The 26,483-nt window shown below is 34.5% G+C and overlaps 1 protein-coding gene across 3 annotated transcripts in view; it reads left to right on the top strand.

Moving 5' to 3' along the window:
• LOC138703190 (cellular tumor antigen p53-like) overlaps positions 1-26,483 on the top strand; it is a 78,667-nt gene that overhangs the window by 30,042 nt on the left and 22,142 nt on the right. For all 3 annotated transcript variants that reach the window (XM_069830872.1, XM_069830874.1, XM_069830873.1), the window contains exons 8-14: positions 971-1,022; positions 7,046-7,095; positions 12,684-12,738; positions 15,799-15,924; positions 17,101-17,296; positions 18,157-18,364; positions 24,618-24,756. In XM_069830872.1, the coding sequence (XP_069686973.1) occupies positions 971-1,022; positions 7,046-7,095; positions 12,684-12,738; positions 15,799-15,924; positions 17,101-17,296; positions 18,157-18,364; positions 24,618-24,756 (826 nt within the window). The remainder of the gene's footprint in view (positions 1-970; positions 1,023-7,045; positions 7,096-12,683; positions 12,739-15,798; positions 15,925-17,100; positions 17,297-18,156; positions 18,365-24,617; positions 24,757-26,483) is intronic.

Here is a 26,483-nt window from a genome sequence, read left to right as displayed (position 1 = left end):
TTAATATAAGGCAGGCCTCTACATGATGTTAAAGGCGTCTTAGTAAAATTAGATTATTTCTCTTCATTATAGTGTGTCAAAGTGTGATCGTTTTTTCAAAACTTGCTTTCTGCTATAAGTAAGAGTTACAGCAAAACTTGCTTACAACATTATTTTGTCTCTCCTGTAAAATTTAGTTTTTTCAGTTAGCAAGTTTTGCAAAAACGGTCCTCAATTATACTTTTGGGTAATCCACTGTGTACTGGAACATTTCGGTGAACTCTAGTCTTACTCTGATGGAACTTGTATGTAGTTACGAAACGTTGGAAATGTCAAGTTCCAGTACAGAGTGGATTACCCAAAAGTATAATTCCAGCTTCAAAAATCTTTAGGAGGACTTTTATTCTCTCTACCTAAAGTTTATAATATGCGCAAAAAGTTGAGTGGAAGATATTTTTCCTAACTGAATAATCTCTTATACATCCACATTAATATTGTAAATACTTCTATTCGTTTTTTATCTTTTCAGAAATGAGTAAAAAAGAAGGGGAGAAGAAAATAACAAATAATTAGAGGAAACAAAGTAAAATAACTAAATCAAACATAAGGAAAGAAGACATAAAGAAGGAAAGAAAAAAGAAATGAGATCAGGCGTGGATTTATGGAAGAGTGAATTGAAAATTTAAATCATTCTTCTAAAATGGCAGAGGATAGTAATTATAAAGTAAAAACATTTATGTTTATTGATTGGTATTCAGTAGTGGTCATCCAGTCAAGTAGAGAGGTGGTTGTAGTAACAGTAGAAGTATCAGTGGTAGTCATAGTGATAGTGATAGTATACAGGTAGTGTGATGGTTAGAAAGAACTTGGTTTTCGGTCGTTCACTCTCTGTTTGATGGTTAGTCAAACAGTTTTTAATTGTTAGTGATTTGTAGTAACAGTAGCAGAACAAAGAGCAGTAGTAATAGTGTAATGAATTGTTTATTTTTAGGAGTGGCCAAATTTCTGGACAAGACGTACTACTGCAGCGGAATTTTTCTGGGGTAAGTGTTGTAGTTGACCTGACTTTGGAACATTATTTTTCGATATTTTAGAATTAGAAAAAAAATAATAAGATGTAATGCCATTGAACTTTTTTAATCACACATGAAGACATGCTTCTTTTTTTTTTTTTGGGGTAAAATGTTGTTGTTGTTTTCTAATGCCAGGCATTTGACAATAAAGTCATTTGACCTCTTGCACTCCAATATTTTTCAAAGATATTATCATGGTCAGCCACTGAAGCACAGATTTTGAGGTGTTCCCAATCCATTTCTTGGTTACTTTGGTAAAATAAACTTCCTGAACATTATTGGTGATTCGTATTCTGATTATGTCTGTTGTTAAATTATAAACATTCTGAATCGCACATATAATAAAACTCTGCTTAACCCTATGTTTGTTTGTTTGTTTTTTTTTTTTTTTTTTTTTTTTTCCTTGCTTGAAAATTACTGTCTAAAATATAACGTCTTACATTCCAAAGCTCTTGCCAGTGCATTCCAATGAGATAGCTACTACCACCATTGTCTTGTTCTCACTTCAAAGCAAGACTGCAATTTGCCTGTTTGGTCGTCAATTGGTGTAAGTAAAAAAAGTTTAAAAAAAACCTTGCTCTGACAAAAACAGGGTTTTGCGTTTTTTACATTTAATAAAATGATAGGAACAATTCCCCTCGATTGATACTGAAAATATGCAATGGAGTAAATGCTCAGGCCAACTCCCAAATGCATCAGCGGACACAAAATGCGAGATGAAAATAATTTTGTGCTCAAACTTCTAAAGCATTCTGTTAATGGATTTATGTACTATAGACATATTTCACTTGCCGAATTAATACTTCTCCATATGGAGAATACAATGATACTACTAACTCAGTTTCAACGACTTCTGACTTACACCACTTGGTGACCAAGCAGCCCAATTAATAGGCCTAAGGGTTGGTTAATGTCCCTAAGGAATGCACTAGGGGGAAAAATCTGCTTTCCATTTCCTCAGTTGATGGATGTATATTGGTCCCGTCAAGTGAAAGTTATTCTTTGTTTATGTACTGTACCTTTTAGCTCATCTACTCCAAACCGAAGAATTTTGGAATAAGTAATGACTGAATAAAATTAAATTTAAATCTTTGATGGACAGCCCATGAAGGGCCATGTTCGACTAGCAGGCCTACAAGAACGGAGATATTATGTCTTAAGCACGATCCCCCCCCCCCCCCAGCTATAGCTTGTTTCCATAACCGGAATTTTGCTACCTATTGTAGTTCCCCAAATTCAGTATGATGCTGGATGGTCAGCAGTCCCAATGCATTGGTAGAAATTTCGTGAGAAGATTCCTTCACTATGAGGACTAAATCCAGTGTGCATTGTGTAACTTGAATACTACAGTCGCGCTCAAACCTCCTGACGTTTGCAGGTGTGTCCACTTATCGGCGGTAGCCAATAGCGGCAGTGCTGCGTTGCAACATATGGGCATGCAGACTCGCCGCATAGAAAGTCTCAAGATCATATAACAAGTGCGCTCGGAAAATTGGTATATTGTAGAGACCCTGCATGTATATATGATGAATGTTTAATGTGTTCTGAACAAACAGAAACAAAAATCACATTTCTACCCCCAATGGTTCGAATTTTATGGGTTAATACGGTAAAACTCCGATAAAACGCTGTTTAAGGGACCACGTATTAATCGGGACCTCATATTAGGCGGGTATACTCATTTTGTCATATATACAGTATCTATTAGCATTTTTCTTGATTGAAATACATGATTCATGGAAGGTAATACAGTATTACTCCATTATGTAATTATTTTACTGTACGTCAAAGACATTTACAATATGTAGCCTACTGTACTTATTTCTTTGGGAAAAAAAAAAGTTGTTTATAGTTGTTTGCTGTGTGCGTGTTCTCCAAGTTTACCACATGTCTCATGTTTACCACACTTCTCTTTCCTGCACTTACATTCTTCCTATGTCACAGCTGCAATGATTGAGTCGCGATTTTTTTATCGTCCTTAAATTTGATGATGGGATTCCTAATGAATCAGACAGTTGTTTCTGATTAAGAGTAGGTCCACTGTTTTCATCCTACTTTGACAACTTTATTAATCCTAATAAAAGTAAAACTATTACAAAAACTGATATAAACTCAGCGAGTATGATTATTTACGTCTGACTCAACTAATTGTTCTATATTTTGTGCCTTTTAATTTCATTCGATGCAACCTGATATTATTATTATTATTATTATTATTATTATTATTATTATTATTATTATTATTATTATTATTATTATTATTATTATTATTAAGAAATCTTCTAAATCTCCCTATCAAACCAGTCTCAGGTAAAGGATCGCGCTCCACAGTTTTAAAACTACTGCCGCTGAGAGACAGAGACGGAGAGTGTACTTGTGACAACGTCGCGCTCGCATGTTACTGGCGCTTGCCAAACGTGAGGAGGTTTAAGTGCGACTGTAGGCATGATGCTTTAAACCACGATGCTACAGCACGTGACATGACTGTTACGGCTGAATGAGAGGTGACAACAGATTCTGCGTATATTGACTTCTGTGATGCTGTAGATGTTAAGTAATTATTAATGCATATTGTGTTAAATTATTTTATCAAGTGTATGTTTTTACAATGGCAACAAAATGTAAACATGTGATTATAATTATCAAACAAAAACATGAGAGGAAATTGGCGCGATATTATGAAATCTCATAGCAGATTATGGAGTTCATATCTCAAGTGTCTTGTATTGGGTAAGATCAAAGTCGAAACTTCCAGAGCATTCCTCTCAAATACTAAGCCGCAGAACTATGAAAGAAGCTTATTTGAAAAAATTTTACGAAACCATATTTCTCTGGTTTATCCAACAACGTACAAAAGAGATGCCATTGTCCAGACCTACAATTCAAAAAGAAACTAAATTGAGGTGGTCAGAAGCAAAGGAATGTAAGTGCAATTACATTATTTTCCATAAAATGTGATTAAAAGTTACCATCATCATCATCATCATCATCATCCTTCACGAATTAGGCCTCTGTAGACCTGTTTCGGCCCCATCTAGCAGTCTTCTTAACGGTCTTCCTGGTCGACGATGTCCTCTAGGTTTATATTGCATCATAATTTTTGGGATTCTTGAATTTTCCATTCTTCTTACATGATCTAGCCAATTGAATTTGTATCTGGTGATTTTTTCTTCTACTGACTCTACTTCTAATTGTTCTAAAATTTCTTCATTCCTTTTTCGGTCTAAAAGAGTATATCCTGCTGTTCTCCTGAAAAATTTCATTTCCGTTGCTTTGATTCTGTTCATGTCTTTTTTCTTTAATGTCCAAATCTCGCTTCTGTATAGAAGGGTGGGTAATGCTAGTGTATTATATATTTTTATTCTTGTAGATTTTTGTACTAATTTAGCTTTTAATGTATTGTTTATTATTCCTAGAATTTGTGTAAATTTGGTAATTTTCTTGTTCACATCTTTTTCATTTTGATAAGATATTTCACAACCCAGATAATTGAAATTTTGCACTTGTTCGAGGCATTGGTTATTGTGTATTATCTTACTTCTCACTGGGTCTTGTCCTAAAAATGCCATTACTTTTGATTTTTGTGCTGAAATTTCCATCCCAAAATCTTTTAATATTTCATTTAATGTATACAATCCTCTTTGTAAATTATCCTCTGAATTGGAAATTATGACTTGATCATCGGCATAGAGTAAGGTATTTAATGTTAGAGCACTGGTTATTTTGATTCCTGATGTGTAGATTTGGTTCCATTTTAAAATAATTTCATTTATATAAATATTAAATAAAGTTGGTGATAGTGGACAACCTTGTCGAACTCCATTATTAACTAATTTTCTTTCGGATATACAGTTATTTATTTTGACACTTATTTTGCTGTCCGTGTAGATTTCTATTATATTTTGGAATAGCAAATTTGGAATATTTTTTTCTTGTAATATGTCGAATAAAAGGTCTCTTCGGACTTTATCAAAAGCTTTCACAAAATCAATAAAAGCTATATGGGTTTCTAAATTAAATTCTCTTCTTTTTTCCAACAATAGTTTGATACTAAATAATGGATCTACACATGATCTTCCTTTTCTAAAGCCATTTTGACACTCCAGAAGGAAAGTTTCAGCATGTTTTTTTAATTTTTCATTTAAAATCCTACTAAATATCTTATAACATGTGTTGAGGATACTAATCCCTCTATAGTTTTCAACATTCTGTTTATCTCCTGTTTTATATATGGGAATAATTACACTATTTTTCCATTCTTCCGGTAAAGTGGCAGTCAGATATATTCTGTTTAGAAATCTTAGTAATCTTTCTTGAAATAGATCTCCTGCATATTTATACAATTCTGAATTTAGGTTATCTTCTCCAGGTGATTTACTATTTTTCGTCTTCTTTAATGCTAAAAGTTACCAGACATTCGTAAATTCCGTGAAGTTTTAATTTTAAATGTTAATGTGCGATGTGGTTACCACTGAAATTTTAAATGCTTTAGTTTACCCTGGATGCACTTAAATAATTTTTTTTAGAAATGTCATTTACACCGCTTTGCTTCTAACTGCCTCAATTATTATCGGAGATGTTAAAGGAAGATCAAAAATATTTCAGTGCTGCTTCTAGGTGGTTAGATAGATTTAAAAATAGATATGGCATATGTTAGCTACATCTAAGTGAAGAGAGTATGTGTATTATAGTAAAATGCATGTTTTTGCATGGGATTGTTAAAGGTATTAATACTGTAGTGTCTTTCTTTCACTACCGAAAATAGTACCCGTGGATTATCTGAAATGGCTCTGCCCCCTTTAGTTTGGTTAACCCTTAAATTGGCAAAACTTCATTTCTCACACTAGTTTATTAAACCGTGTCAGACTACAAAGAAAACAACTATTGCAATGTCCACATTTTATATGTCGTACAATATTATACTGTTGTGAAATTTTAATTTTCCTACCAATTTTTTTTTTCCTATTGTTTAAATCCTCTAAGGGGACTTTGTACTGGTCTGCCAGAAACCAAATGATGGTGAATCAGTCTGGTTGAGCATTAAATACATACATACATACATACAATTAAAATTATAGCGTATAACCTATTAACCTATTGTATCCTATAGGATACTTTGCGAATTTAAGGGTTAAATGGTGTTCTACTATACTTTAAAATAGCTGAAATGTACAATCCAACACACGAATGTAAATAAATTATAGTTCTAAATTAACCCATGAGGGGTTGGTTGATATGCGAGATTTTCCCTAACTTTCTCTTTTAAAAATGTATCTCACTTAGTATTGAAAGAGAAAGGGTGCTTGCTTCTTGAATTTTTATTTTTATCAGTAAGATGATAAATTTACAAAACTAAACATAATTCACTATGCAACAATAATCTGTCACATTGTTGTGCCAAGTGTGAGCATTTATTATATTGCATGATCACTGAAATTAGTGTTTTATAAGGACTTTTGTGAAATATTCTTTATTATTTATTTATTTTATAGACATTATGGTTCCGATAAGCCAATTAATAAGCTTTAAGTAATGATATTATTTCCGTCTATGGCTTAACTATTTGCCAGTAAAACCAAATTAAAATAAATATTTTGAAATAAAAGTCAACAAAACCAAATTAAAATAAATATTTTGTAATAAAAGTCTACAAAACCAAATTAAAATAAATATTTTGAAATAGTTCATCCATAGACGGAAATATCACTACTTAAAGTTTTTTATTTATGGTTGAGAATTTTGTTGAAAATGTTGAAATGTGAGTTGACAGAAGAATACATATTAGCTTAGTATTCTAATAGAATCCAAGTAAATATTGTAAAGTGTGTTTATTTGGATCTTGAATTTTGCAATATCCTTTGAAACTTTCTTTGTGTCTGCTTGTATGTGTAAATATTTTTTAGTTCAGAAATTTGTACTCTTTCAGAATTATTGTAGTAGTTTTCAGTAATATTGTTTTATTTTATCTTCTTTCTTATCTTTATTGTTTTCAGTGGGAGGAGACATTTGATATTGCGAGTGTGGAACAGAATCAGGGAAATATGTAAGTTCTTACAAGGAACTCTAATAAACAGTTAATTTAAAATTCAGAATTGTACATGAAAACCTCCCCAGAAACAGTTTCTTACATACAGAGCTGCAAGAATTTATCTAATATTGAAATTTCATTACATACTGTACTAAAACCACCATAGTACTTCATTAATATTACAGTAAAACCTGTCTAACTCGGAAGTACTTGAGACCAAAAATATGTAATATCCGTTTCAAAGAGATTTCCATTTTAAGCAAGGTTAACTGATTTTTTATACCTCTGTGCTGTTATTTCAGTGCATGCATTGAAAATTTAAATTTGAAAACCTTTAATGAAAAATAAACAGGTAATTGCAGTATACAACACTTTATTTATTAAAAAAGTCAAAAGTACTTCAGTGCTATAAAACTGTAGGGTATTATTTTTTTCCAAAAATCCTACATTGTTTTTTTTCCCTTTACTTTTCCGGATTCTAAAGCCTTCTCAGTTACACTTTTTGTTGATGAAAAGCATAATATTAGTTCTGAATTATTTGCAGTTAATGCAAATTCCTCCAGGTGCAGAATAGGTTGCTTCTGAATTTCACTTGTTTCTATGAGCTTGATTTTTTCATCTAGGTTAAGAGTTTTATGTTCCTTCCCTGTCATTGTCTCTAACAAACTGAAGGATACATTCACAGCACACCCACTCTAATGGACTGAAATTACAATGTGTAAAATGCCTTATAACTTCAGGGAACCAGAGGAAAATTACGTATAAAACAGGTTTCCGGTTTATTCAGGTTTCACTTTAGTCAGGTTTTACTGTAATAGAAAAAACGACCCAGTAATATGCAGTAGCATGCAAATTAATCCGAACACGACATATTTTTACATTTTCTGTCATTGTTGGCTTCACAGCTGCTCATACCGCTTTAATTGACATCCGTAGTACGTGTAATTCCATTGTTGAAGGTCTACCGTTATTTTTTTTGTTTTATAATATGTGACATTTTGCGTGTTGTTTTGTACTCATAAGCATTTCAGTTGTGTTGAAGACTTAATACTGCAATCCTGTGTACATTCTGTTGTCTTCACAAATGGGTACAACTCCACGAAAACGGTCTAAAATTATAACATTAGCAGAGCATTCTTCTATGACACAGAGGCAAATTGCTGCAGAATGTCACATCGGTTTGGCTACTGTTAATTCGATCATAAAACGATAAAGGGAGACTGGATCCATCACACCCCAGAAAAAAGGAAACTGTGGCCAGAAAAGGAAGACTTCATCTGCAGATGATCGTTCAGTTGTCAGGAAAAGTAAATTAAATCCTAGACTAACTGCTGTCGACTTAACCCGCGAGTTAATGGCTACCACTGGGGCGAATATTCACGTCACATCAGTGCGGCATAGGCTTTTGGAAGCTGGACGAAGGGCTCGTAAGCCTATTAAGAAGCAACTGCTAACCCCTGTTATGTGCAAAAACCGCTTAATGTGGGCAAAATTACATCAACACTGGACAGTGAATGACTGGAAGAATGTACTTTTTTCCGATTAGTCTCATTTCGAGGTCCACGGCCACCGTGTTTCTTATGTACGGAAAGGATCCGAAAAGTAACAGCAGCTCGTTTCCAACAAGCACTCAAATACCCCCCTAAAGTAATGTTTTGGGGTTGTTTTACACATGAAGGGCCTGGAGCATTAATACCTATCAAGGGAATGATGAATTCTGACAAATATATTCACTTATTGGAAACCAGAATCGTACCCCAGCTGCAAAAATCATTTCCGGATGGCAGAGGTGTGTTCCAACAAGACCTGGCACCATGCCATACGTCTCGAAAAACTACAGAATTCTTCAACAAGAAGAATATTCAGGTACTCCCCTGGCCAGGCAACTCACCCGACATCAACCCCATTGAGACCTTGTGGTCTATTTGCAAAAGAAGAATGCAAAAAATGGATTGTTCTACTAAGGAGAAGATGATTTCTGCCCTCATTGGTGTATGGTTTCGCGATGAAGAAATGAAGAATATTTGTGGGAAATTAGTGGAATCCATGCCAAATCGTCTCAGAGCTGTTATTAGGAACAAGGGAGGCCACATAGATTACTGAGGTATGTCTTAGATCCTTTTTTTTTTTTATTCCGTTTGAGTGTTTTTGCATAAGTAATTACGTTGTTCGGATTAATTTGCACGCTACTGTAGGTTGCGATTAAAGCATTACACTGAAAGCTGGAAGATTGTAGATTCGGTTCTTGATGCGGTCATGGATTTTCTCCATTGATGTAATCCATTCAGTCAGACTATGATCCTGAGGTTTACTCAACCTGTAATAAAAATTAAGCCACTGGCATAGCCCAGTCAGCTAAGGTGCTTGCTTGCTTGCTGATTCGGAGTTGCACTCCTGCTTGGGGTGATTATCTGATTGGATTTTTCCCAAATGTAAGGCAAATGTCAGGTAATCTATGGCGAATCCTCAGCCTCATCGCTATCAACAGTCCCATCAAGTCTGCGACATTTGCGACAGTGTGTCATTCCGAAAGTGATAATATTACTCTCGACAACTTGATAAACAAGTGCGTCATTTGCGACAGACCCATAATTTATCTTTCTGCTCCTCTGTCTCTGTTTTGTTACCAGTGCATTTGGGGTAAGGTTCAAAACTTGGGTTTAGTTCTTACAACGAGGACCAAGTGATTAGACTTCACATCCATATGTCATGTAAGATTCACCTAATGGCCAGAAAGTAACAGAATTCAACTACTACTTTGTGAATCAATGGCTTGAAAATGACAGAATACCCATAAGTGTGTGGAACTGTAGAAAAGAAGACATAGAACCAACAATGCAGTAGGAGGATTTAATCGCAGACCTTCTAAGAAGACCACATCTCAACTTGTTTGTTTTAATTAATAATCGGGGAAAAAAAGAGTCCGAATACAACAATATATCAAAGGTTTCCTGAAAACAGGTGCACATCTGCACAAACTGGAAACATTGTTTTCAATATGAAGAGTTCGCGGGAAAAACGATGAATATCACAGTTTTGTTAAGGTTGATGTCATTATCTAATTCAATGGATCACTACGAAATTTAATGTTGTTCTTATGAAAAATGGTAAAAAGGAGAATTATCACCACGAATACAGTAATCCTTTCCTTCATTTTCTATAGAAACAGCACTACATCTTGCAGTTATAGACTCAATTAGATCATTATCTAATCCTTATCAGAAATGTGACATTCATCGTTTTTCCTGCGAACTCTTCATATCATTTTACAATTTAACTTTTTAAACTGCCTACCTCAAGGAAGTTAGCTAGTCCCAAGACTAGAAAAAGTGTGAGGGAAAAGTTGTGACTTCTTAAGAATCTTCTACTGTCGCAAAAGACATGGATAAAAATTGTTTTATTAGAAAAACCACCTGCAGTTACATGAGACTGTCGGAAATGTCACACATAATGACCAATATCAGAGATGACACGGTCACAAATGACGTGTTATGATCCCATCGACTCTTAAGTATCCTCGTAGTTGATACAGTGTCGTTAAATAACCAAGGAAAAATAAACTAAAAAAATTTAACACGTATTTTCGTAGGGATAAAGGCAGCAAACACGAACAGCCTATATTATATTTATATTCTATAATTTTGAAAAAAAAAAAAAAAAAAATATATATATATATATATATATATATATATATAGTCCTACTTTTCACGTGCGATATTATTCTTCTCTAGTGTTAATATTATATTATATAATACCATTGCCGCTGTAATTAAATTTTAGTTCCTATTTTATTTTACTAATTTATTTTTATTATTATTTTCTATATTTCTCTTATATTAATATTGTATTATATAATTTCTGTAACTGTAATTTTAATTTTATTTCCTATTTTATTTTATTTTATATTCTCTTATAGGCCTATTAATATTATATCTGAACTGCAACTGAACACAAGCGCTGCTCATTCGGTCTCAAATTTTGTTAATACTACTGTATCTCCTTTTTTATATTGATTGTATTATTTTATTTCTATTTCTCTTGTTTGTAATTATATTCTTTATTCTGTATGTTTAAATTTAAATAAATTAAATTAAATTAAATGAATACATACCCACCACTACTAATGCTGATTGTGTAGAAAAGGTGGAGTTGTTAACCTGATTGTCTATGAAGGTGGAGGTGTTAACCTGATCATTTAGGAAAGGAGGTGTTAACGTCTTGCTACCATGTGGGCCTCTATTGCCTAACACATGAAGGCGCATGGAAGGGAAAAAAAGTAGAGCACCATGCTTTCATGGCCATTACACTAGAAAGTGGTGCAGCTGGCACTGTGCTCCGATTGTCTTTTACCTGTGAGAAAGATCTGGTACTCTGTTTGATAGAGATTTGGTGGGTCCTAGGGATGTTCAGGAAGATTTGGCATTACATATACTGAAAATAATACAGGATTATTAGATCTTTGTCAGAAAGATGTGTTCTTTGGCCACATAATTGTGTAACAAATTCTGTTGACCAGACTGGATGTACAATACCTACGCATCTTTCTGAACACCAACGAAGCATCAGATTAATGCAGCCAGAAAAATCCGGATTGAATAAGGTCATAGGGCTAATTTCAATAATACTGAGGTCCTGGCGAAATGTTCGGGCCATTGGGATAGAAGAGTGAAGGAAACCCTGGCCATAGCGGCAGAACGCAGTAACCTGAACTGGGACTGGGTCTCCAACTCAGCGCTGCGTGGACACCGGCTATTAAATTTCTCAGCACCCAGAAGACGGGCCGTCATCAATGGAGGACACATGAGAACACGCCCACTGAGCCTACTGTGAGACCTGTGGTCAATCAGCCGCACAACACAAGACAACACGTCGGCCATGTTCACGCTGCTGTCCGCACCGCATATAACATGGAGAGCCATTCAGCACACAGCTCCTCGGCCGACTACTCCCCCTGGCACTATAAATAAGGTGCAAAGTATCCCTCTAATTAGCAGTTAACCCTGAAGGCGAGGAAGATGAACATCCTCGAAATGTCTGTGTATCACCAACTTATGACCTAATTGGAAGCTTGAGAATGTTTTGAGTTATTATTATTATTATTATTATTATTATTATTATTATTATTAGCTCAGTTGGTAGAGCAGCTGGCTACGGACTGAAAGGTCCGGGGTTCGATCCCCGGTGGTGACAGGATTTTTTCTCGTTGCCAAACTTTCAGAACGGCCCCAAGGTTCACTCAGCCTTCTATAAAATTGAGTACCGGGTCTTTCCCGGGGGTAAAAGGCGGTCAGAGCGTGGTGCCGACCACACCACCTCATTCTAGTGCCGAGGTCATGGAAAGCATGGGGCTCTACCTCCATGCCCCCCAATTGCCTTCATGGCATGTTACAGGGATACCTTTACCTTTTACCTTTTATTATTATTATTATTATTATTATTGCTGCTGCTGCATTTTTTTTACTTTGTGATTGGATGAAGTTTTGGACTTATATGTGGACACATTTTTAATTACTTTGTACATACATTTTTTCTTTCAACCTAAGAACATATTAAATTACCTGCAATCTTGCTAATGAAAGTAATTTTTTCTTCTTTATTTTCAGTGATAACCAGATTCCCCAGGAGGAGCAGGTTGCTGCTGTACATATTGTTTCCCAGGCAAGTGTTATAAAAGCACTGAATTATGGAATTAGAAATTGTTTATACGCTTTATAACATCCGAGAATTCTTGCAATGTATCATAATGCATAGCTATAATAATAATAATAATAATAATAATAATAATAATAATAATAATAATAATAATCCGTGGCTTAGACCGACCAGCCGGCTGCTGGCCTCACAGCCACATGCCGAAGCAGAGGTGGACGATCATCCAACCAGAATGGCTGTATCATGTGGTTAACATGATGATCCCCCCAACCGTTATAGTTGGCTTTCACAACCGGATTTTGCTATCTATGGTAGCTCCCCAAGTGCATCACGATGCTGGGTGAGCACTAGTCCCATACACTGGCCGAAATTTCATGAGAAAATTTCTTTCCCCATGAAGACTCGAACCAGCGCGCATTTCGTAATGCAAGCACTAGACAGGATGCCTTAGACCACAATGCCATGGTGCAGGACAATGCATAGCTATATGCCTGTATGACATATAAAACACACACACAGATATTAATTTATACAGGGTGATTCACGACGATTTACCGCCACTTGCAGAACTTATTTCCTAAGATATTCTCAGCAAAAATGTCATATAAACATGAGTCCTATTCTCAATATTTTCAGAGTGACACTGATTTGAAGTTGTTTTTAAAATACCATTATTCTTTAGTTTTAAGGGTAAAAGAATATTACAGATAAAGAATGAACTGTTCAAGTGTATCATTTCTTTAATTAGCTAGCATTCTGAAGCTCCAGGCAATAAATAACCTTTATCAGAGTTGTCAGTGCATTGCATTTTAAAACTTATGTGCAGAACAAAAAGTTAGATTTGTTCAGATCATATTTCTGCACATTTGAAGGACAAAACTAAAATTCTTTCAATGATTTATTATATATAATACACTGCTGTCTTAAATTGACAGAGTATATTGGGAATTAATTGAATAGCTTTCATATGAAACAATTTTTGTCTCGAAAAGGAAGAAAAAAGGAGCAGAATTGTATTAAACTTTTTTTATTTGAAATATCTCGAAGAATAACCTCATGAAATTAATAACGTTTTAATTCTGTGTATTGTTTTAATTGTTCCTCATTATGTTATAATTTATTTTATTTAGTCCTTGTTATTTGAAATATATACTGGCCTGTCATTGTATATGGTTTTGTACTAATGTTCATTAGTTTATGGTTCTCCCTGCTGTTTTCTGCTCCTTACCGTATGTTATATTTGTTTGATATGTACAGTAGTGGCAAAAAAAAAAAACCGGTCCAACCCTTGTAGCTATTTCAGAGCATGATAGACTGGTAACTAAGACTTCCGTGGTTCCAATCCTGCCCGGAAAGGAAACTTTTTTTTTTTTTGTTTCTTATTCAAATTTATTCCCAATACTTTTCGATTGCTGGTAAAATTCATGTTCTGGGAATAATAGTTAATTAAGTAGTAAAATATCGCTGCAATCAAAAAGTATTGGGAATAAATTTGAATAAAGAACAAAAAAAAGTTTCCTTCCCAGGCAGGATTCGAACTACGAAAGTCTTAGTTACCAGTCTATCGTGCTCTGGAGTGATCAAGGCTCTGAAATCAGCTACAAGGGTTGGTCTGGTTTTTTTTTGCCACTACTGTACATCTATTATCAGGCAATACATCTCACTTGACAATATGTGTCAGAGGAAGAATAATAAATTGTTTGTATACATCTGAAGTCTGATTACTGTAATATGTAGCTAGTCAACGATGTATGCAATGGAAGGAGAAAGGAACTGACCACTCTACCCCATTATCTCATGGCTTAGTTGTCTCAGAAATGATGTCTTTTTGGTATCACTTGTGGAGTTCAAATCTGTCTTCGGACAGTTGACTAAACAACAACTATTACATTATATTTCTGTTGGGACCCAGTCATGACATTATCTCAGAAACTTTCTGTACATAACAAGTCATATGATTATTATGAATCGAGGCATTGATATGCATAAATGAAAGATCTACTGGGATGAAGCTAAAAACAAACAACAAAAAATAATCATAGAGCAAGAAACAAAGTAAATATGATTGTATTTTTTTCTGTTTGTTAGGCAAATAAACCAGATATTTTAACCCATGTTAATAGTGCCAAGACTTCCAGGTAATTGATGTAGCTATATCATCTGATAGGAGTATAATGAGGAAAACTAAGAAATTGCTGAAATAAATGGATTTCAAAGTAGAAATACAACATATGTTAAACAATGCTACCATCACACAATTTATTCTTGATACTCTAGGAAGTATTACAAAAAGATTCATTGATCACATATTTTTATCTTTCTTGGAACACTGCATTTAAGGACACAATCGTTTTAGGCTAGCATCACAATGTTTATACCTGTAGTGTTATAGAATTCGGTTCGTTCTCTGTTACTGATATTTTTGTACCTTAGAACTGTATGATGGTAATAATGAGAATGTAATGTTGAAATTATATTAACAAATGACATGGAAGTACTTTAAGAAAATTACATTTTACCCTGCAGCTTAATATTATATATTTATTTAAATGGTTTTAATTATGAATTGTTTTTTAGAATAGTTTTTTTTTTAACATTTTCTGTTTGTGAAGGTGCTTGGTGTAATTGTTAGTTTAATTTGTGTGCGTCAAACGGATTTAAAGTCTTTAATTGCTTATCTTCAGAGATTACTTTGTTGAGGGATAATTACAACATGACATATAATTTTTGACTGCAGGCTTCCATTACTCACTCATTGAAAGAGATGTAACAAACACTATTAAAAACTATTGAGTAATTCGATTGTTCAGCATTGTCGAAATATTCTATAGTATGGTTACAATCAGTAAATCAGGATATAGAGAATGAAGACATTGAAAATTGTTGGATTATAATATTTTACTATTGAATAGTCCTCTGATAGTGTCCATTATGTGTAAACTATGACTCCTTGATTGTCCTTTAAGCTGTGGTGCATCTATCTCTCTTGGACAAAAAAGTTCCTGTGACTGAACAGTATTTGGTAAGTGTAGTTTAACTTAATTTGAATTTACACTTGCTTTTCAGGAAGAGTTGCCATGCGGTGTAGTAATGTATGATGCAACGTGCGAGAATTTGTCAGATGTAATTGATCCTGGCCGTTACAACTTCCGTTTCTCGTTTGGCGATGATTCTAATGAAACAAAATGGAAGGTGAGTATATAACAATTTGTTATGAGTATTTTAGATTATTTTATTTTTCTTATTTTCTCATTCATTATTTGAAGGGAAATTCATGTTTGCAAATAATCTTCTTTGTCATATTATTATTATTATTATTATTATTATTATTATTATTATTATTATTATTATTATTATTATTATTATTCTTATTCTTATTCTTATTCTTGAGAGAAACTTAAGTTCACTTGCAGCTTGTAGAGTTCAGTTATGGATAGACTCGGTTATGAGAAATTAGATGCTAAATAAAAATGTTGAAATTTTATTATAGCAATTCATTCATTGGTAGAATATTGTGTGTTGGGCAAGCAAAAACAATAGTTTATAATATTCTGTTGGGAGGGTGTTGCCTCAGAGTACACCCTCAATCAGCTATAGCTCGCGCAAGAAATGATTACTGAAAAGCAATGATGGCGTTGCTGTCTGTTTTGATGTGTCTCTGTAGACACGCCGAGGGGGGAGAGGTGCGAGCCTATGGAAGTACTGCCTCTTCCAAGAAGATGAACAATTGAGGACATCGCTGTGGAAATAAAGAACGTAGCAAGAGAAAAATTCGAAGCTAATTAAACGCACAACATATGTTTACGAATGAAATAATAATACCGTGCGATACAAGACACGTATTCACATGCAATGGAATGAACTAAAGTTGTAATGTAACTATCACAATGCAAGACTGATTCTATCGATGTCATTTCTCTTCTGACTGTACTCTTGAATATCATTCAAGTTATCTCGTGACCTTTCCTGTCGACCACTCTTCCTTATCGCAGTGTTTGATTCGCATTCCTTCCGTCGGTAATCCATACTTGCGAGACCTATACCACTGTGAAGCACTTGGATCTATAGTAGGCTCATTGTGCGCCCCTTTCACAGGGTTTAAACAGACATCACTTGAGAATCAAGTACAAACTTACGCAAGTCGACTGGTTTAATGCTCTTTAAATCTTTAGGTATGTCTACAAATCCCAGGGCGTTTATATAAAAGTGCATCCAATTCATGTGAGGAAGTTTAGTCTTTCTTTCTATATTGCCTTCGTAAAAAATCACTGGTGATATGAAACGTTTGTTTCATATTACAGTTCAGGCTAAGTTCTGTGTATATTAAGTGTGTGTTTGTGTATAATATAATATATATATTTTTTCCAGTTTTCCAACACAGAAGAGAAACTTTACATTGACCTTAACAGGCCGATCGAGATTGGCTTTGGGTGTAGTGCAGATACTGTGCTACAGAAGAATCTGTTCATAAGGCTAACACTTGTTTTCAAAAACCGTGAATATCTGAGAAATACAGTTGAACGCTGCATGAATCATGCAGAGAAAAAGAACAATATAAATAGAGGTAAGGAGGTAGTAATTGGTTTCTTTCTTTTATTTTCTCTATCTTTGATTTAATTTATCTTGTTACCTTCTGAGGAAACAAGGTTGAAGTGTGATTTTATTAGGGTGAATATAGATAGTAATGTGTTCGTCTGTTTCTCGAAGTAAATTTTTATGGAGCACACTGAAGGCATAGTTCTGTGGTCTTATCCACCTTCAAAGTAGAGATCAGCACTGGTCCTAAGCCTGACCTGGCCCATGAGCTTGTTTCAGGCTGAAATCTTTTAGGGCTCCTCAGGCTCAGGTCTGGTAATTAGAACAACTAAATATTTTGTGGGCCATTCTCATGCCGTGATAACTATTTTTCTTTCTAATAAGTAGTAAGTTTTTACTCCAAAAATGAAGAAATGGAAAATATTTTTTCTATACCTACAAGCAAGATTTATGAGAAACCCTTGTTCTTACGCCTCCACATGGCAAATATACTAAACACATATTTTATTTTTAATTTAATAATGCATCCAGACCAGAGCAAGAATACATTGCATTAAACCGTAAGTTGATTAGCATACAATAATGAGTGATTCCCAGAAAAAAGGCGCTAACCAGTCCACCAACATATTTTTATTAATAGGGAACAGATTTCTAGGTGCTAAAAAAGAGAGATTTAGGACTTTTAGAAGTTTATATAAAAAATTAACAATTAGCAATTAATAATTTTAATTTTAGTAAATATTCCAGTTTAGGTGAAATTTAAGTACAAAACCTGGTGGTGACAGTAGTTACATACTGGAAATATTTTAGCTTCTGAATGCAAGGAGAATTAGTGGAAAATCAAACTGTCATTGAAAATGTAACCATGCGTTTTGTTTTATTTTACAGATAATCCAGATATCTCAGATCATGTCATATGGTGCGAGGATCGTGATGCATCATATGAAATAAATCCAATAAGCAATCGCAGAAGTGTTATAGTGCCTTATGGAGTACCCTGTTTGGGTGACGACATGGTGCGCAAATTGATACGATTTATGTGTTATACTTCATGTCATAAGCGTCCAACAAATTTGATTATGACACTTGAAAATGGGTAAGTTTGAAGTTTTTGATAATATGGCTTCTGGATGAGATCTGAAATCAGTATTACTTTGCAAGAGTTCAAAGAGCATATAGATACTGGTGATATGAAGTGAAATGCAATAATTACAGTGAAACCTCGATCCGTCATTTTTTAGCGAAACAGGGAACAAAAACGATAAATATGAGAAAACGATTATACTGAGAAACCATAAAAATGATCGTATTTAGGCTACAACCTCCTGAGTCCTGAGAGTATAGTATACTATATTATACTTTATACAAGATTATGATACAAGATGTGCAGAGACTCAAAGTATAGTATAATATACCTGCATTTGTGCCTTGACTGGAATCTGAAAAATTTTTTCATCATTTTTCCTCATATCAGTGACTTTTTTTTTTTTAAGTGTAGAATTATATTGAACTTTAAAAATTAAACAGCAAATGTCTCAGGACTCAGGAGGCTATTAGACGCAACAAAGTTATGAATGCATTCCATTGTGCCCTAGACAATTTAAGAGAAAAATATCCACATAATTTTAATTTTTAACAGTTATCTTAAATAATGTAAAATCATAATGAACATGTCTCGTAAAACTTTATTATTGTTTGTGAACGTGTGATAAAAAAAAGTTTGCTTAAATAGGGTATAAAATAAACAACTGAATGATTATTGATTACCAAACCACGGAACTTCTTGCAATTGCATGTTTTTATTGATTTGGCATATTGAAAAAGTAAAAGTGGATCTTTACTGATTAAGGGTTTTTACATTCGAATGAAGCCAACTTTATTTTGCATAAATGCATATTTGGAGGGTTTTTCCCTTTTAAATGTACATATAGTTTTAGTTTTGCATATTTAAATGCATATATTCACATCTTTCCTTATTTTGCTTGATTTATTATCTAATTTCAAAATTTATTTTTGACAAAATAAGAATAATTTCCAAGAAATGTAAAAATGATGTGAGAAATAAAACCAAAAATTAGTTAATTACTGTTGAGGACATGAAATTACTGCGTCAACAATGGATACTTGTCCATAGTTTGTAAGTTGGGTCATTTTCCACTTTAACATAAGGTTATGTGTGTATACGTACTCGTCATGTAAGTGTAATGTTTCAGGAGCCAAGACGAAAATACACATCCTCTAGATGTTATTCAGGCTTTTTCACTTTTTACTCTGATTTCGTAGAACCAAAAATGCATGTACAGTAGTGTGCAAATTAATCCGAACAAGACATATTTTTACATTTTCTGTCATTGTTGGCCTCACAGCTGCTCATACCGCTTTAATTGACATTTGTAGTACGTGTAATTCCATTGTTGAAGGTCTGTCACTATTTTTTTTATAATATGTGACATTTTTGCCTGTCGTTTTGTACTTATAAGCATTTCAGTTGTGTTGAAGAATTAATACTGCAATCCTGTGTACATTCTGTCGTCTTCACAAATGGATACAACTCCACGAAAACGGTCTAAAATGATAACATTAGCAGAGCATTCTTCTATGACACAGAGGCAAATTGCTGCAGAATGTCACATCGGTTTGGCTACTGTTAATTCGATCATAAAACGATACAGGGAGACTGGATCCATCACACCCCAGAAAAAAGGAAACTGTGGCCGGAAAAGGAAGACTTCACCTGCAGATGATCGTTTAATTGTCAGAAAAAGTAAATTAAATCCTAGACTGACTGCTGTCGACTTAACCCATGAGTTAATGGTTACCACTGGGGCAAATATTCACGTCACAACAGTGCGGCGTAGGCTTTTGGAAGCTGGACGAAGGGCTCGTAAGCCTATTAAGAAGCAACTGCTAACCCCTGTTATCTGCAAAAACCGCTTAATGTGGGCAAAATTACATCAACACTGGACAGTGAATGACTGGAAGAATGTACTTTTTTCCGATGAGTCTCATTTCGAGGTCCACGGCCACCATGTTTCTTACATACGGAAAGGATCCGGAAAAGTAACAGCAGCTCATCTCCAACAAGCACCCAAATACCCCTCTAAAATAATGTTTTGGGTTGTTTTACACATGAAGGGCCTGGAGCATTAATACCTATCAAGGGAATGATGAATTCTGACAAATATATTCACTTATTGGAAACCAGAATCGTACCCCAGCTGCAAAAATCATTTCCGGATGGCAGAGGTGTGTTCCAACAAGACCTGGCACCATGCCATACGTCTCGAAAAACTACAGAATTCTTCAACAAGAAGAATATTCAGGTACTCCCCTGGCCAGGCAACTCACCTGACATCAACGCCATTGAGAACTTGTGGTCAATTTGCAAAAGAAGAATGCAAAAAATGGATTGTTCTACAAAGGAGAAGATGATTTCTGCCCTCATTGGTGTATGGTTTCGCGATGAAGAAATGAAGAATATTTGTGGGAAATTAGTGGAATCCATGCCAAATCGTCTCAGAGCTGTTATTAGGAACAAGGGAGGCCACATAGATTACTGAGGTATGTCTTAGATCCTTTTTTTTATCCCGTTTGAGTGTTTTTGCATAAGTAATTATGTTGTTCGGATTAATTTGCACGCTACTGTATTTAGACACCAACGACAATAAAGTCGTGTATTGTTGAGGTCATGAAATTGCTATGAAGACAATGGTGCTAATGCGCTCTGATTTAATAAGAGTAGAAATAAAACTGAATATATTTAAACACCTGGGACAATGAAGTTTCGTTGAGTGTAAATTTTCATTTCAGCAAGTTTTACTGCACAACCAAGCAAAGTACCAAGATCTGCTTACAAGTAACAGCTGACATGCCAATAGAAAAAAGTAGAAGAAAAGATTTATTGAAGAAATGAGTTCCTAAAGACATATGTTTTTCTACTGATGGAAAAATCATCTTCTGTCAATTATGGCTTCTTGACACATTACTTTAAATTATTTTCACTTATATCGTATTATTAAACCTCTAAAATGTTACTGCATATGTTAAAATTTTTAGTGCAAATTTACAGCAGAGTTCATATAGGCCAGTTTCTGTCGGATGCTTTTCCAATTCACTGCGGGCTAAAACAAGGAGATGCACTATCACCTTTACTTTTTAACTTTGCTCTAGAATATACCATTACGAAAGTCAGGATAACAGAGAGGGTTTGGAATTGAAAGGGTTGTATCTGCTGCGTGTTTATGCAGATGATGTTAATATGTTAGGAGAAAATCCACAAACTATTAGAGAAAACACGGAAATTTTACTTGAAGCAAGTAAAGAGATAAGTTTGGAAGTAAATTCCGAAAAGACAAAGTATATGATTATGTCTCGTGACCAGAACTACTACGAAATGGAAATATAAACATTGGAAATTTATCCTTTGAAAAGGTAGAAAAATTTACATATCTCGGAGCAATAGTAACAAATATAAATGACACACTCGGAAGGAAATTAAACGCAGAATAAATATGGGAAATGCCTGTTATTATTCGGTTGAGAAACTTTGTCATCCAGTCTGCTCTCAAAAAACTTGAAAGTTAGAATTTATAAAACAGTTATGTTATCGGTTGTTCTGTAGGGTTGTGAAACTTGGACTTTCACTTTGAGAGAGGAACAGGGTGTTTGAGAATAAGGTACTTATTAAAATAATTGGGGCTAAGGGGGATGAAGTTACAGAAGAATGGAAAAAGTTACACAATGCATTGTATTCTTCACCTGACATAATTACGAACATTAAATCCAGACGTATGAGATGGGCAGGGCATGTAGCATGTATGGGTGAATCCAGAAATTCATATAGAGTGTTAGTTGGGAGGCCGGAGAGAAAAAGACCTTTGGGTAGGGCGAGACATGAATAGAAGGATAATATAAAAAATGTATTTGAGAAAGGTGGGATATGATGGTAGGGACTGAATTAATCTTACTTAGGATAGGGACCAATGGTGGGCTTATATGAGGGTGGCAATAAACCTCTAAAAGCCATTTGTAAGTATTTCGACAGTTTTTACTGCATAGTTGCATGCATATTTCCAGGTTTTTTAGTGCATAAAGTTCATGGTCTATTGATTACACTAAATGTACCTTTATCAGAACATTATCTACACTATTTCTTGCAGAAAAAGTCTGTGAATAGCTTCCATGCACATTTTACACTTGAATTCTATAGTGAATACCAGATAACAATACTGAGATAAAGAGAAAAAATGAAGTTTTTACCACATCCTACACCGTCGTTCTAAGTCATGCGTGTGATGAAGATGACATACGCGTAAGAAATTAGTGCGCAATTTCTTACGAGATGTTGGTCGTTGCTGATCATTTAGACAGAAATAAATTATGCTAAAATCATTAACCTTAATTCGTGATACATTCGGAATGGAGATATGTGTTACCACAAATCCATTCTCATATTGTTGCATTCCATGCAACTAGAACATGCGTCACAAATTAGGCCTATACCACATCGCATGAAAATAATGGCTGAGACTTCTCTAGCTCTTCTACAAAGATACTTCACCTGTACGTATCTAAGCAAATAAAAATATAGTGAACATAAACAATGAACAGAGATACATGCCACTGTGGAGATCGGCGTCTGTGTTGTAGCACAGCCGACTCTAAACAAGTTGCAGCATTAAAATGACAAATCACGTTAGATAAGACAACTGCGTAATACATTTCATAATAATATCAAGTGTTTATTTACCTCCATATTGTTCGTATGCAGAAAAATCGGACTAATCAGTAAGTTACGGTAAAATTGCATTTCTTTCCAGAATCTAATGTCTGTCTTCATAGCACACATCACACACGTAACTAATTTCCGTATTAACAGACTATTCTAAATGCACGTGGAGAGTTCGTGCGTTAAACTAAGATGACGAATCACATTACATGTCATTGCAGCATAATACATCTTGTGTTCCTCCGCGAATTTTGATGCAGTCTCGAGATCGCAATCTTCTTGCGTCAAAGATAATAATGGAAAGCAGAAAGTTCACACTTTCAAAGTAAAAGAAAGCTATCCATGCAGGAAAATATTGTGTCGGGACTGTCATTGAATGATCGATGTGATAAAACGACTGTTTGAGGAATGATGGAATTAGGAAAAAATAGCATTGTTTATATGGGACCAAAACAAAAAAGACGGGAAAACGAAGATAACGGGAATGATGCATTGAGGTTCCACTGTACTATGAACTGTGTAGGGTGTATCAGTATCATACAGTACAATGAATAAATTGGTGTAGCATTTAATTCTTCTCTGTGTCCTTAAGAAGGGTTAGACTGTTCAGTCTGTTGTAGTCTTTGTCTTTACATGGGTATTGCTATGTTCGGTAATTAATCTTATGTTCTTTCTTTCAAGATGTGTACATCTTTTAATTCTATGTATCATTTCAATTTTCATTTTTTTATGCTGATACTGTATGTATAGATATAGTTTTGCTCTTTATTTGTTTATTTTTTTTTTTTGTGGCATTTCAAATTAATTACATTTCTCTTGACTGCATTTTACTTTATTATAGTAGTTATGAAAGGATCTATATCACGTTTTCTTAGATTTGACTTAGTAATTACTGTTCTCTAAAATTATTAGGTGTGTATCTTTTTTGTCCTTGCAAATTTTTTGTAAGTTTTTTTCCGAAATATATTATTTCTAGTAAGTAACTGAAATTTTTCATTTGCTGAAGAACATTTCTTTCAGTTACAATTCTATATTTTAAAAGATAATTGCCGAGAAGTGTGACAATTATCATTCGAGAAACAGACATTCTGTAAAAATTTTATTAATGAAGTTAAATTAACCCTATTACAGGCCCTGGAGGCCCACATGTTAGCATGAGGTTAAGACTTAACTCTCTGTTGGGCACATTAAAAATGTTACGTGTATTGGCAAATGGGTTATGGGGTCTCAAAGGACCCCACGTGCCCAGCAGAGGGTTAAAACTATCACTTTTACAGTTAGCAGTAGTAGCCTTAACTGTGATGTTACTGCATGCTCTTAATCTTGTTGATATCTTGTGTAATTAAAAATTTTCTTTGTATATTTCATCTCTCTTGAATTAGAACTAAATCAGCATCTTATAAAATACGTAGGTTTGATACAGATGTACCTAATTAGCTATATTTCGCTTTTTGTTTGGTCTTTTTATTTTCGAATCATATTTTTAAATCTTGTACATTTCACTATTCCAGGCTTCCTATTCTAATAGTATCAGTGATATGGTGATTATATGAGATCATTTACAATAAGATTGTTGTCAAATAACCAGAGGCCATTGATACCATTGTGTACTTTTGTTTAGTCGAGAAATTTTGGGCCGAAGAGTGATCGAAGTGAAGGTTTGTGCCAACCCCAAAAGAGACTTTGAGTCAGAGGAGAAGAAGGGGATGAAGGGGAAGAAGAGAAAAATTGTTTCTCAAGAAGATGAACCTGAATTTACGGTAAGAATGCAGGCAATGGCATTATATTAAAATAGCACCACCACCACACACACATACACAACACATCCAACCACCCCATACAACACAAACACGCTGCATTCAGGGCAATGGTACACAGACTACTCAACATACCCATGAGCCAACAACACTACAATGAAGAAGTGAACAGAATCAAATACATAGCACAAGAAAAAGGTTACAATCCAAACATAATGGACAACATCATAAGGAAGACAAAACAAAAACTTAACAAACACAAAAACACACAAAATACAACACAAACACAAGAACACAAGAAATACATCACACTAACATATGAAAACAAAAACACACATAAGATCGCATCCTCATTCAGAAAGCAGAAATACAACATAGCATACAGAACAGAAAACACACTATAAAGACACCTCAACACACAAACAACACAAACAAATAAAATACAACTACACAGGCGTATACAAACTCACATGTAATAGTTGTGACAAGTTCTACATTGGACAGTCAGGCAGATCATTCCAAACAAGCTACAAAGAACACATTAAAGCAATAACCAGAGGACACAATACATCTACATATGCCGAACACATAACTAATGCTAACCATACATACAATAACATAAATGCATCCAACCCAGAAACCAAAAACTCAACACACTAGAACAATATGAAATATACAGACACACTAAAACACACCCAAATCAAATTCTCAACACACAAATCAATTTCAGAACACACTCACTATTTGACTCCACATTATAACACACAAACACACCCTTACAACAGGCAGTGATATCAAGATGACGCTATGATCCAGTGGGCTCTGACGATGGTGTACATACTGAAACAGCTGTAAGCCCATGTGCTTAAATATATAACACTAGTAAGTTGTCCATTTATTAGTCTTCTGTAATAAAGTGTTAAAAGTAGTGTACGCAAGACTCAAGATGAACTATTAATAGTTTCTTACAAAAATAATCAATATCAATTACTGTAATTTCCATATACAGAGTGAGTCAGCCAGGGCTAGACTTGCATCAGCAGAAAGTCGTATACGTAGTAACTGCTGTGCCATCGCAGTGATAAGGCCTCTTCTTCGCATACATTCGTGTTCAGTTCTGTGAACACGTTCACACAGTGAGGGTGCAACTGTATACCATACATTTAGAGTACTGGTACTATAGTGTGTCCATTATGAAATATAGCCTTGATCAACAAGTGTTTATTTACGACAACTTTGTGAAATACGAATCTTGAAGAATAGTTGTAACAAACTTCCATTAGTTATTCCCCGATTCGCCAGAGGCTTCTAAAGCAATGATTTACAATTTAGTAAATAAATTTCGTACAACTGGATCAGTATTGGATAAGAAACCAACATGTGTGAAGCGTGCCAGTGCCCACCATTAGTTAATAGTTGCTGTACAAGTGTGATAAGTGCATTATAACAGAATCAAAGGAACAGTTTGAAAAAACGAGGCGAAGTCGAGTTTTTCGCCTTGTTTTTCCCCAGTTTCTGAGATTCTGTTACACACTTAATGCATGTGTATTGCATAAGTTTCTACAAAAACCAAATTTGTACCATTGAAATGAGTGTTTGATAATGTAGTGTTTCTGCAAAAAGTGGATTAGTCCAACGTCTTTCTAGCAAAAGACAGACAAGTCACAAACTTATCCAGTTCATGTTAGAAAATAACATGAAGACGGCATTAGTGTTGTTTTATTTTGTTT

The sequence above is a fragment of the Periplaneta americana genome, chromosome 7, assembly GCF_040183065.1.
Source record: "Periplaneta americana isolate PAMFEO1 chromosome 7, P.americana_PAMFEO1_priV1, whole genome shotgun sequence".
NCBI lineage: Eukaryota > Metazoa > Arthropoda > Insecta > Blattodea > Blattidae > Periplaneta > Periplaneta americana.
Note: the sequence above shows the minus strand (reverse complement) of the source record. Positions and strands in the feature narration are given on the sequence as shown.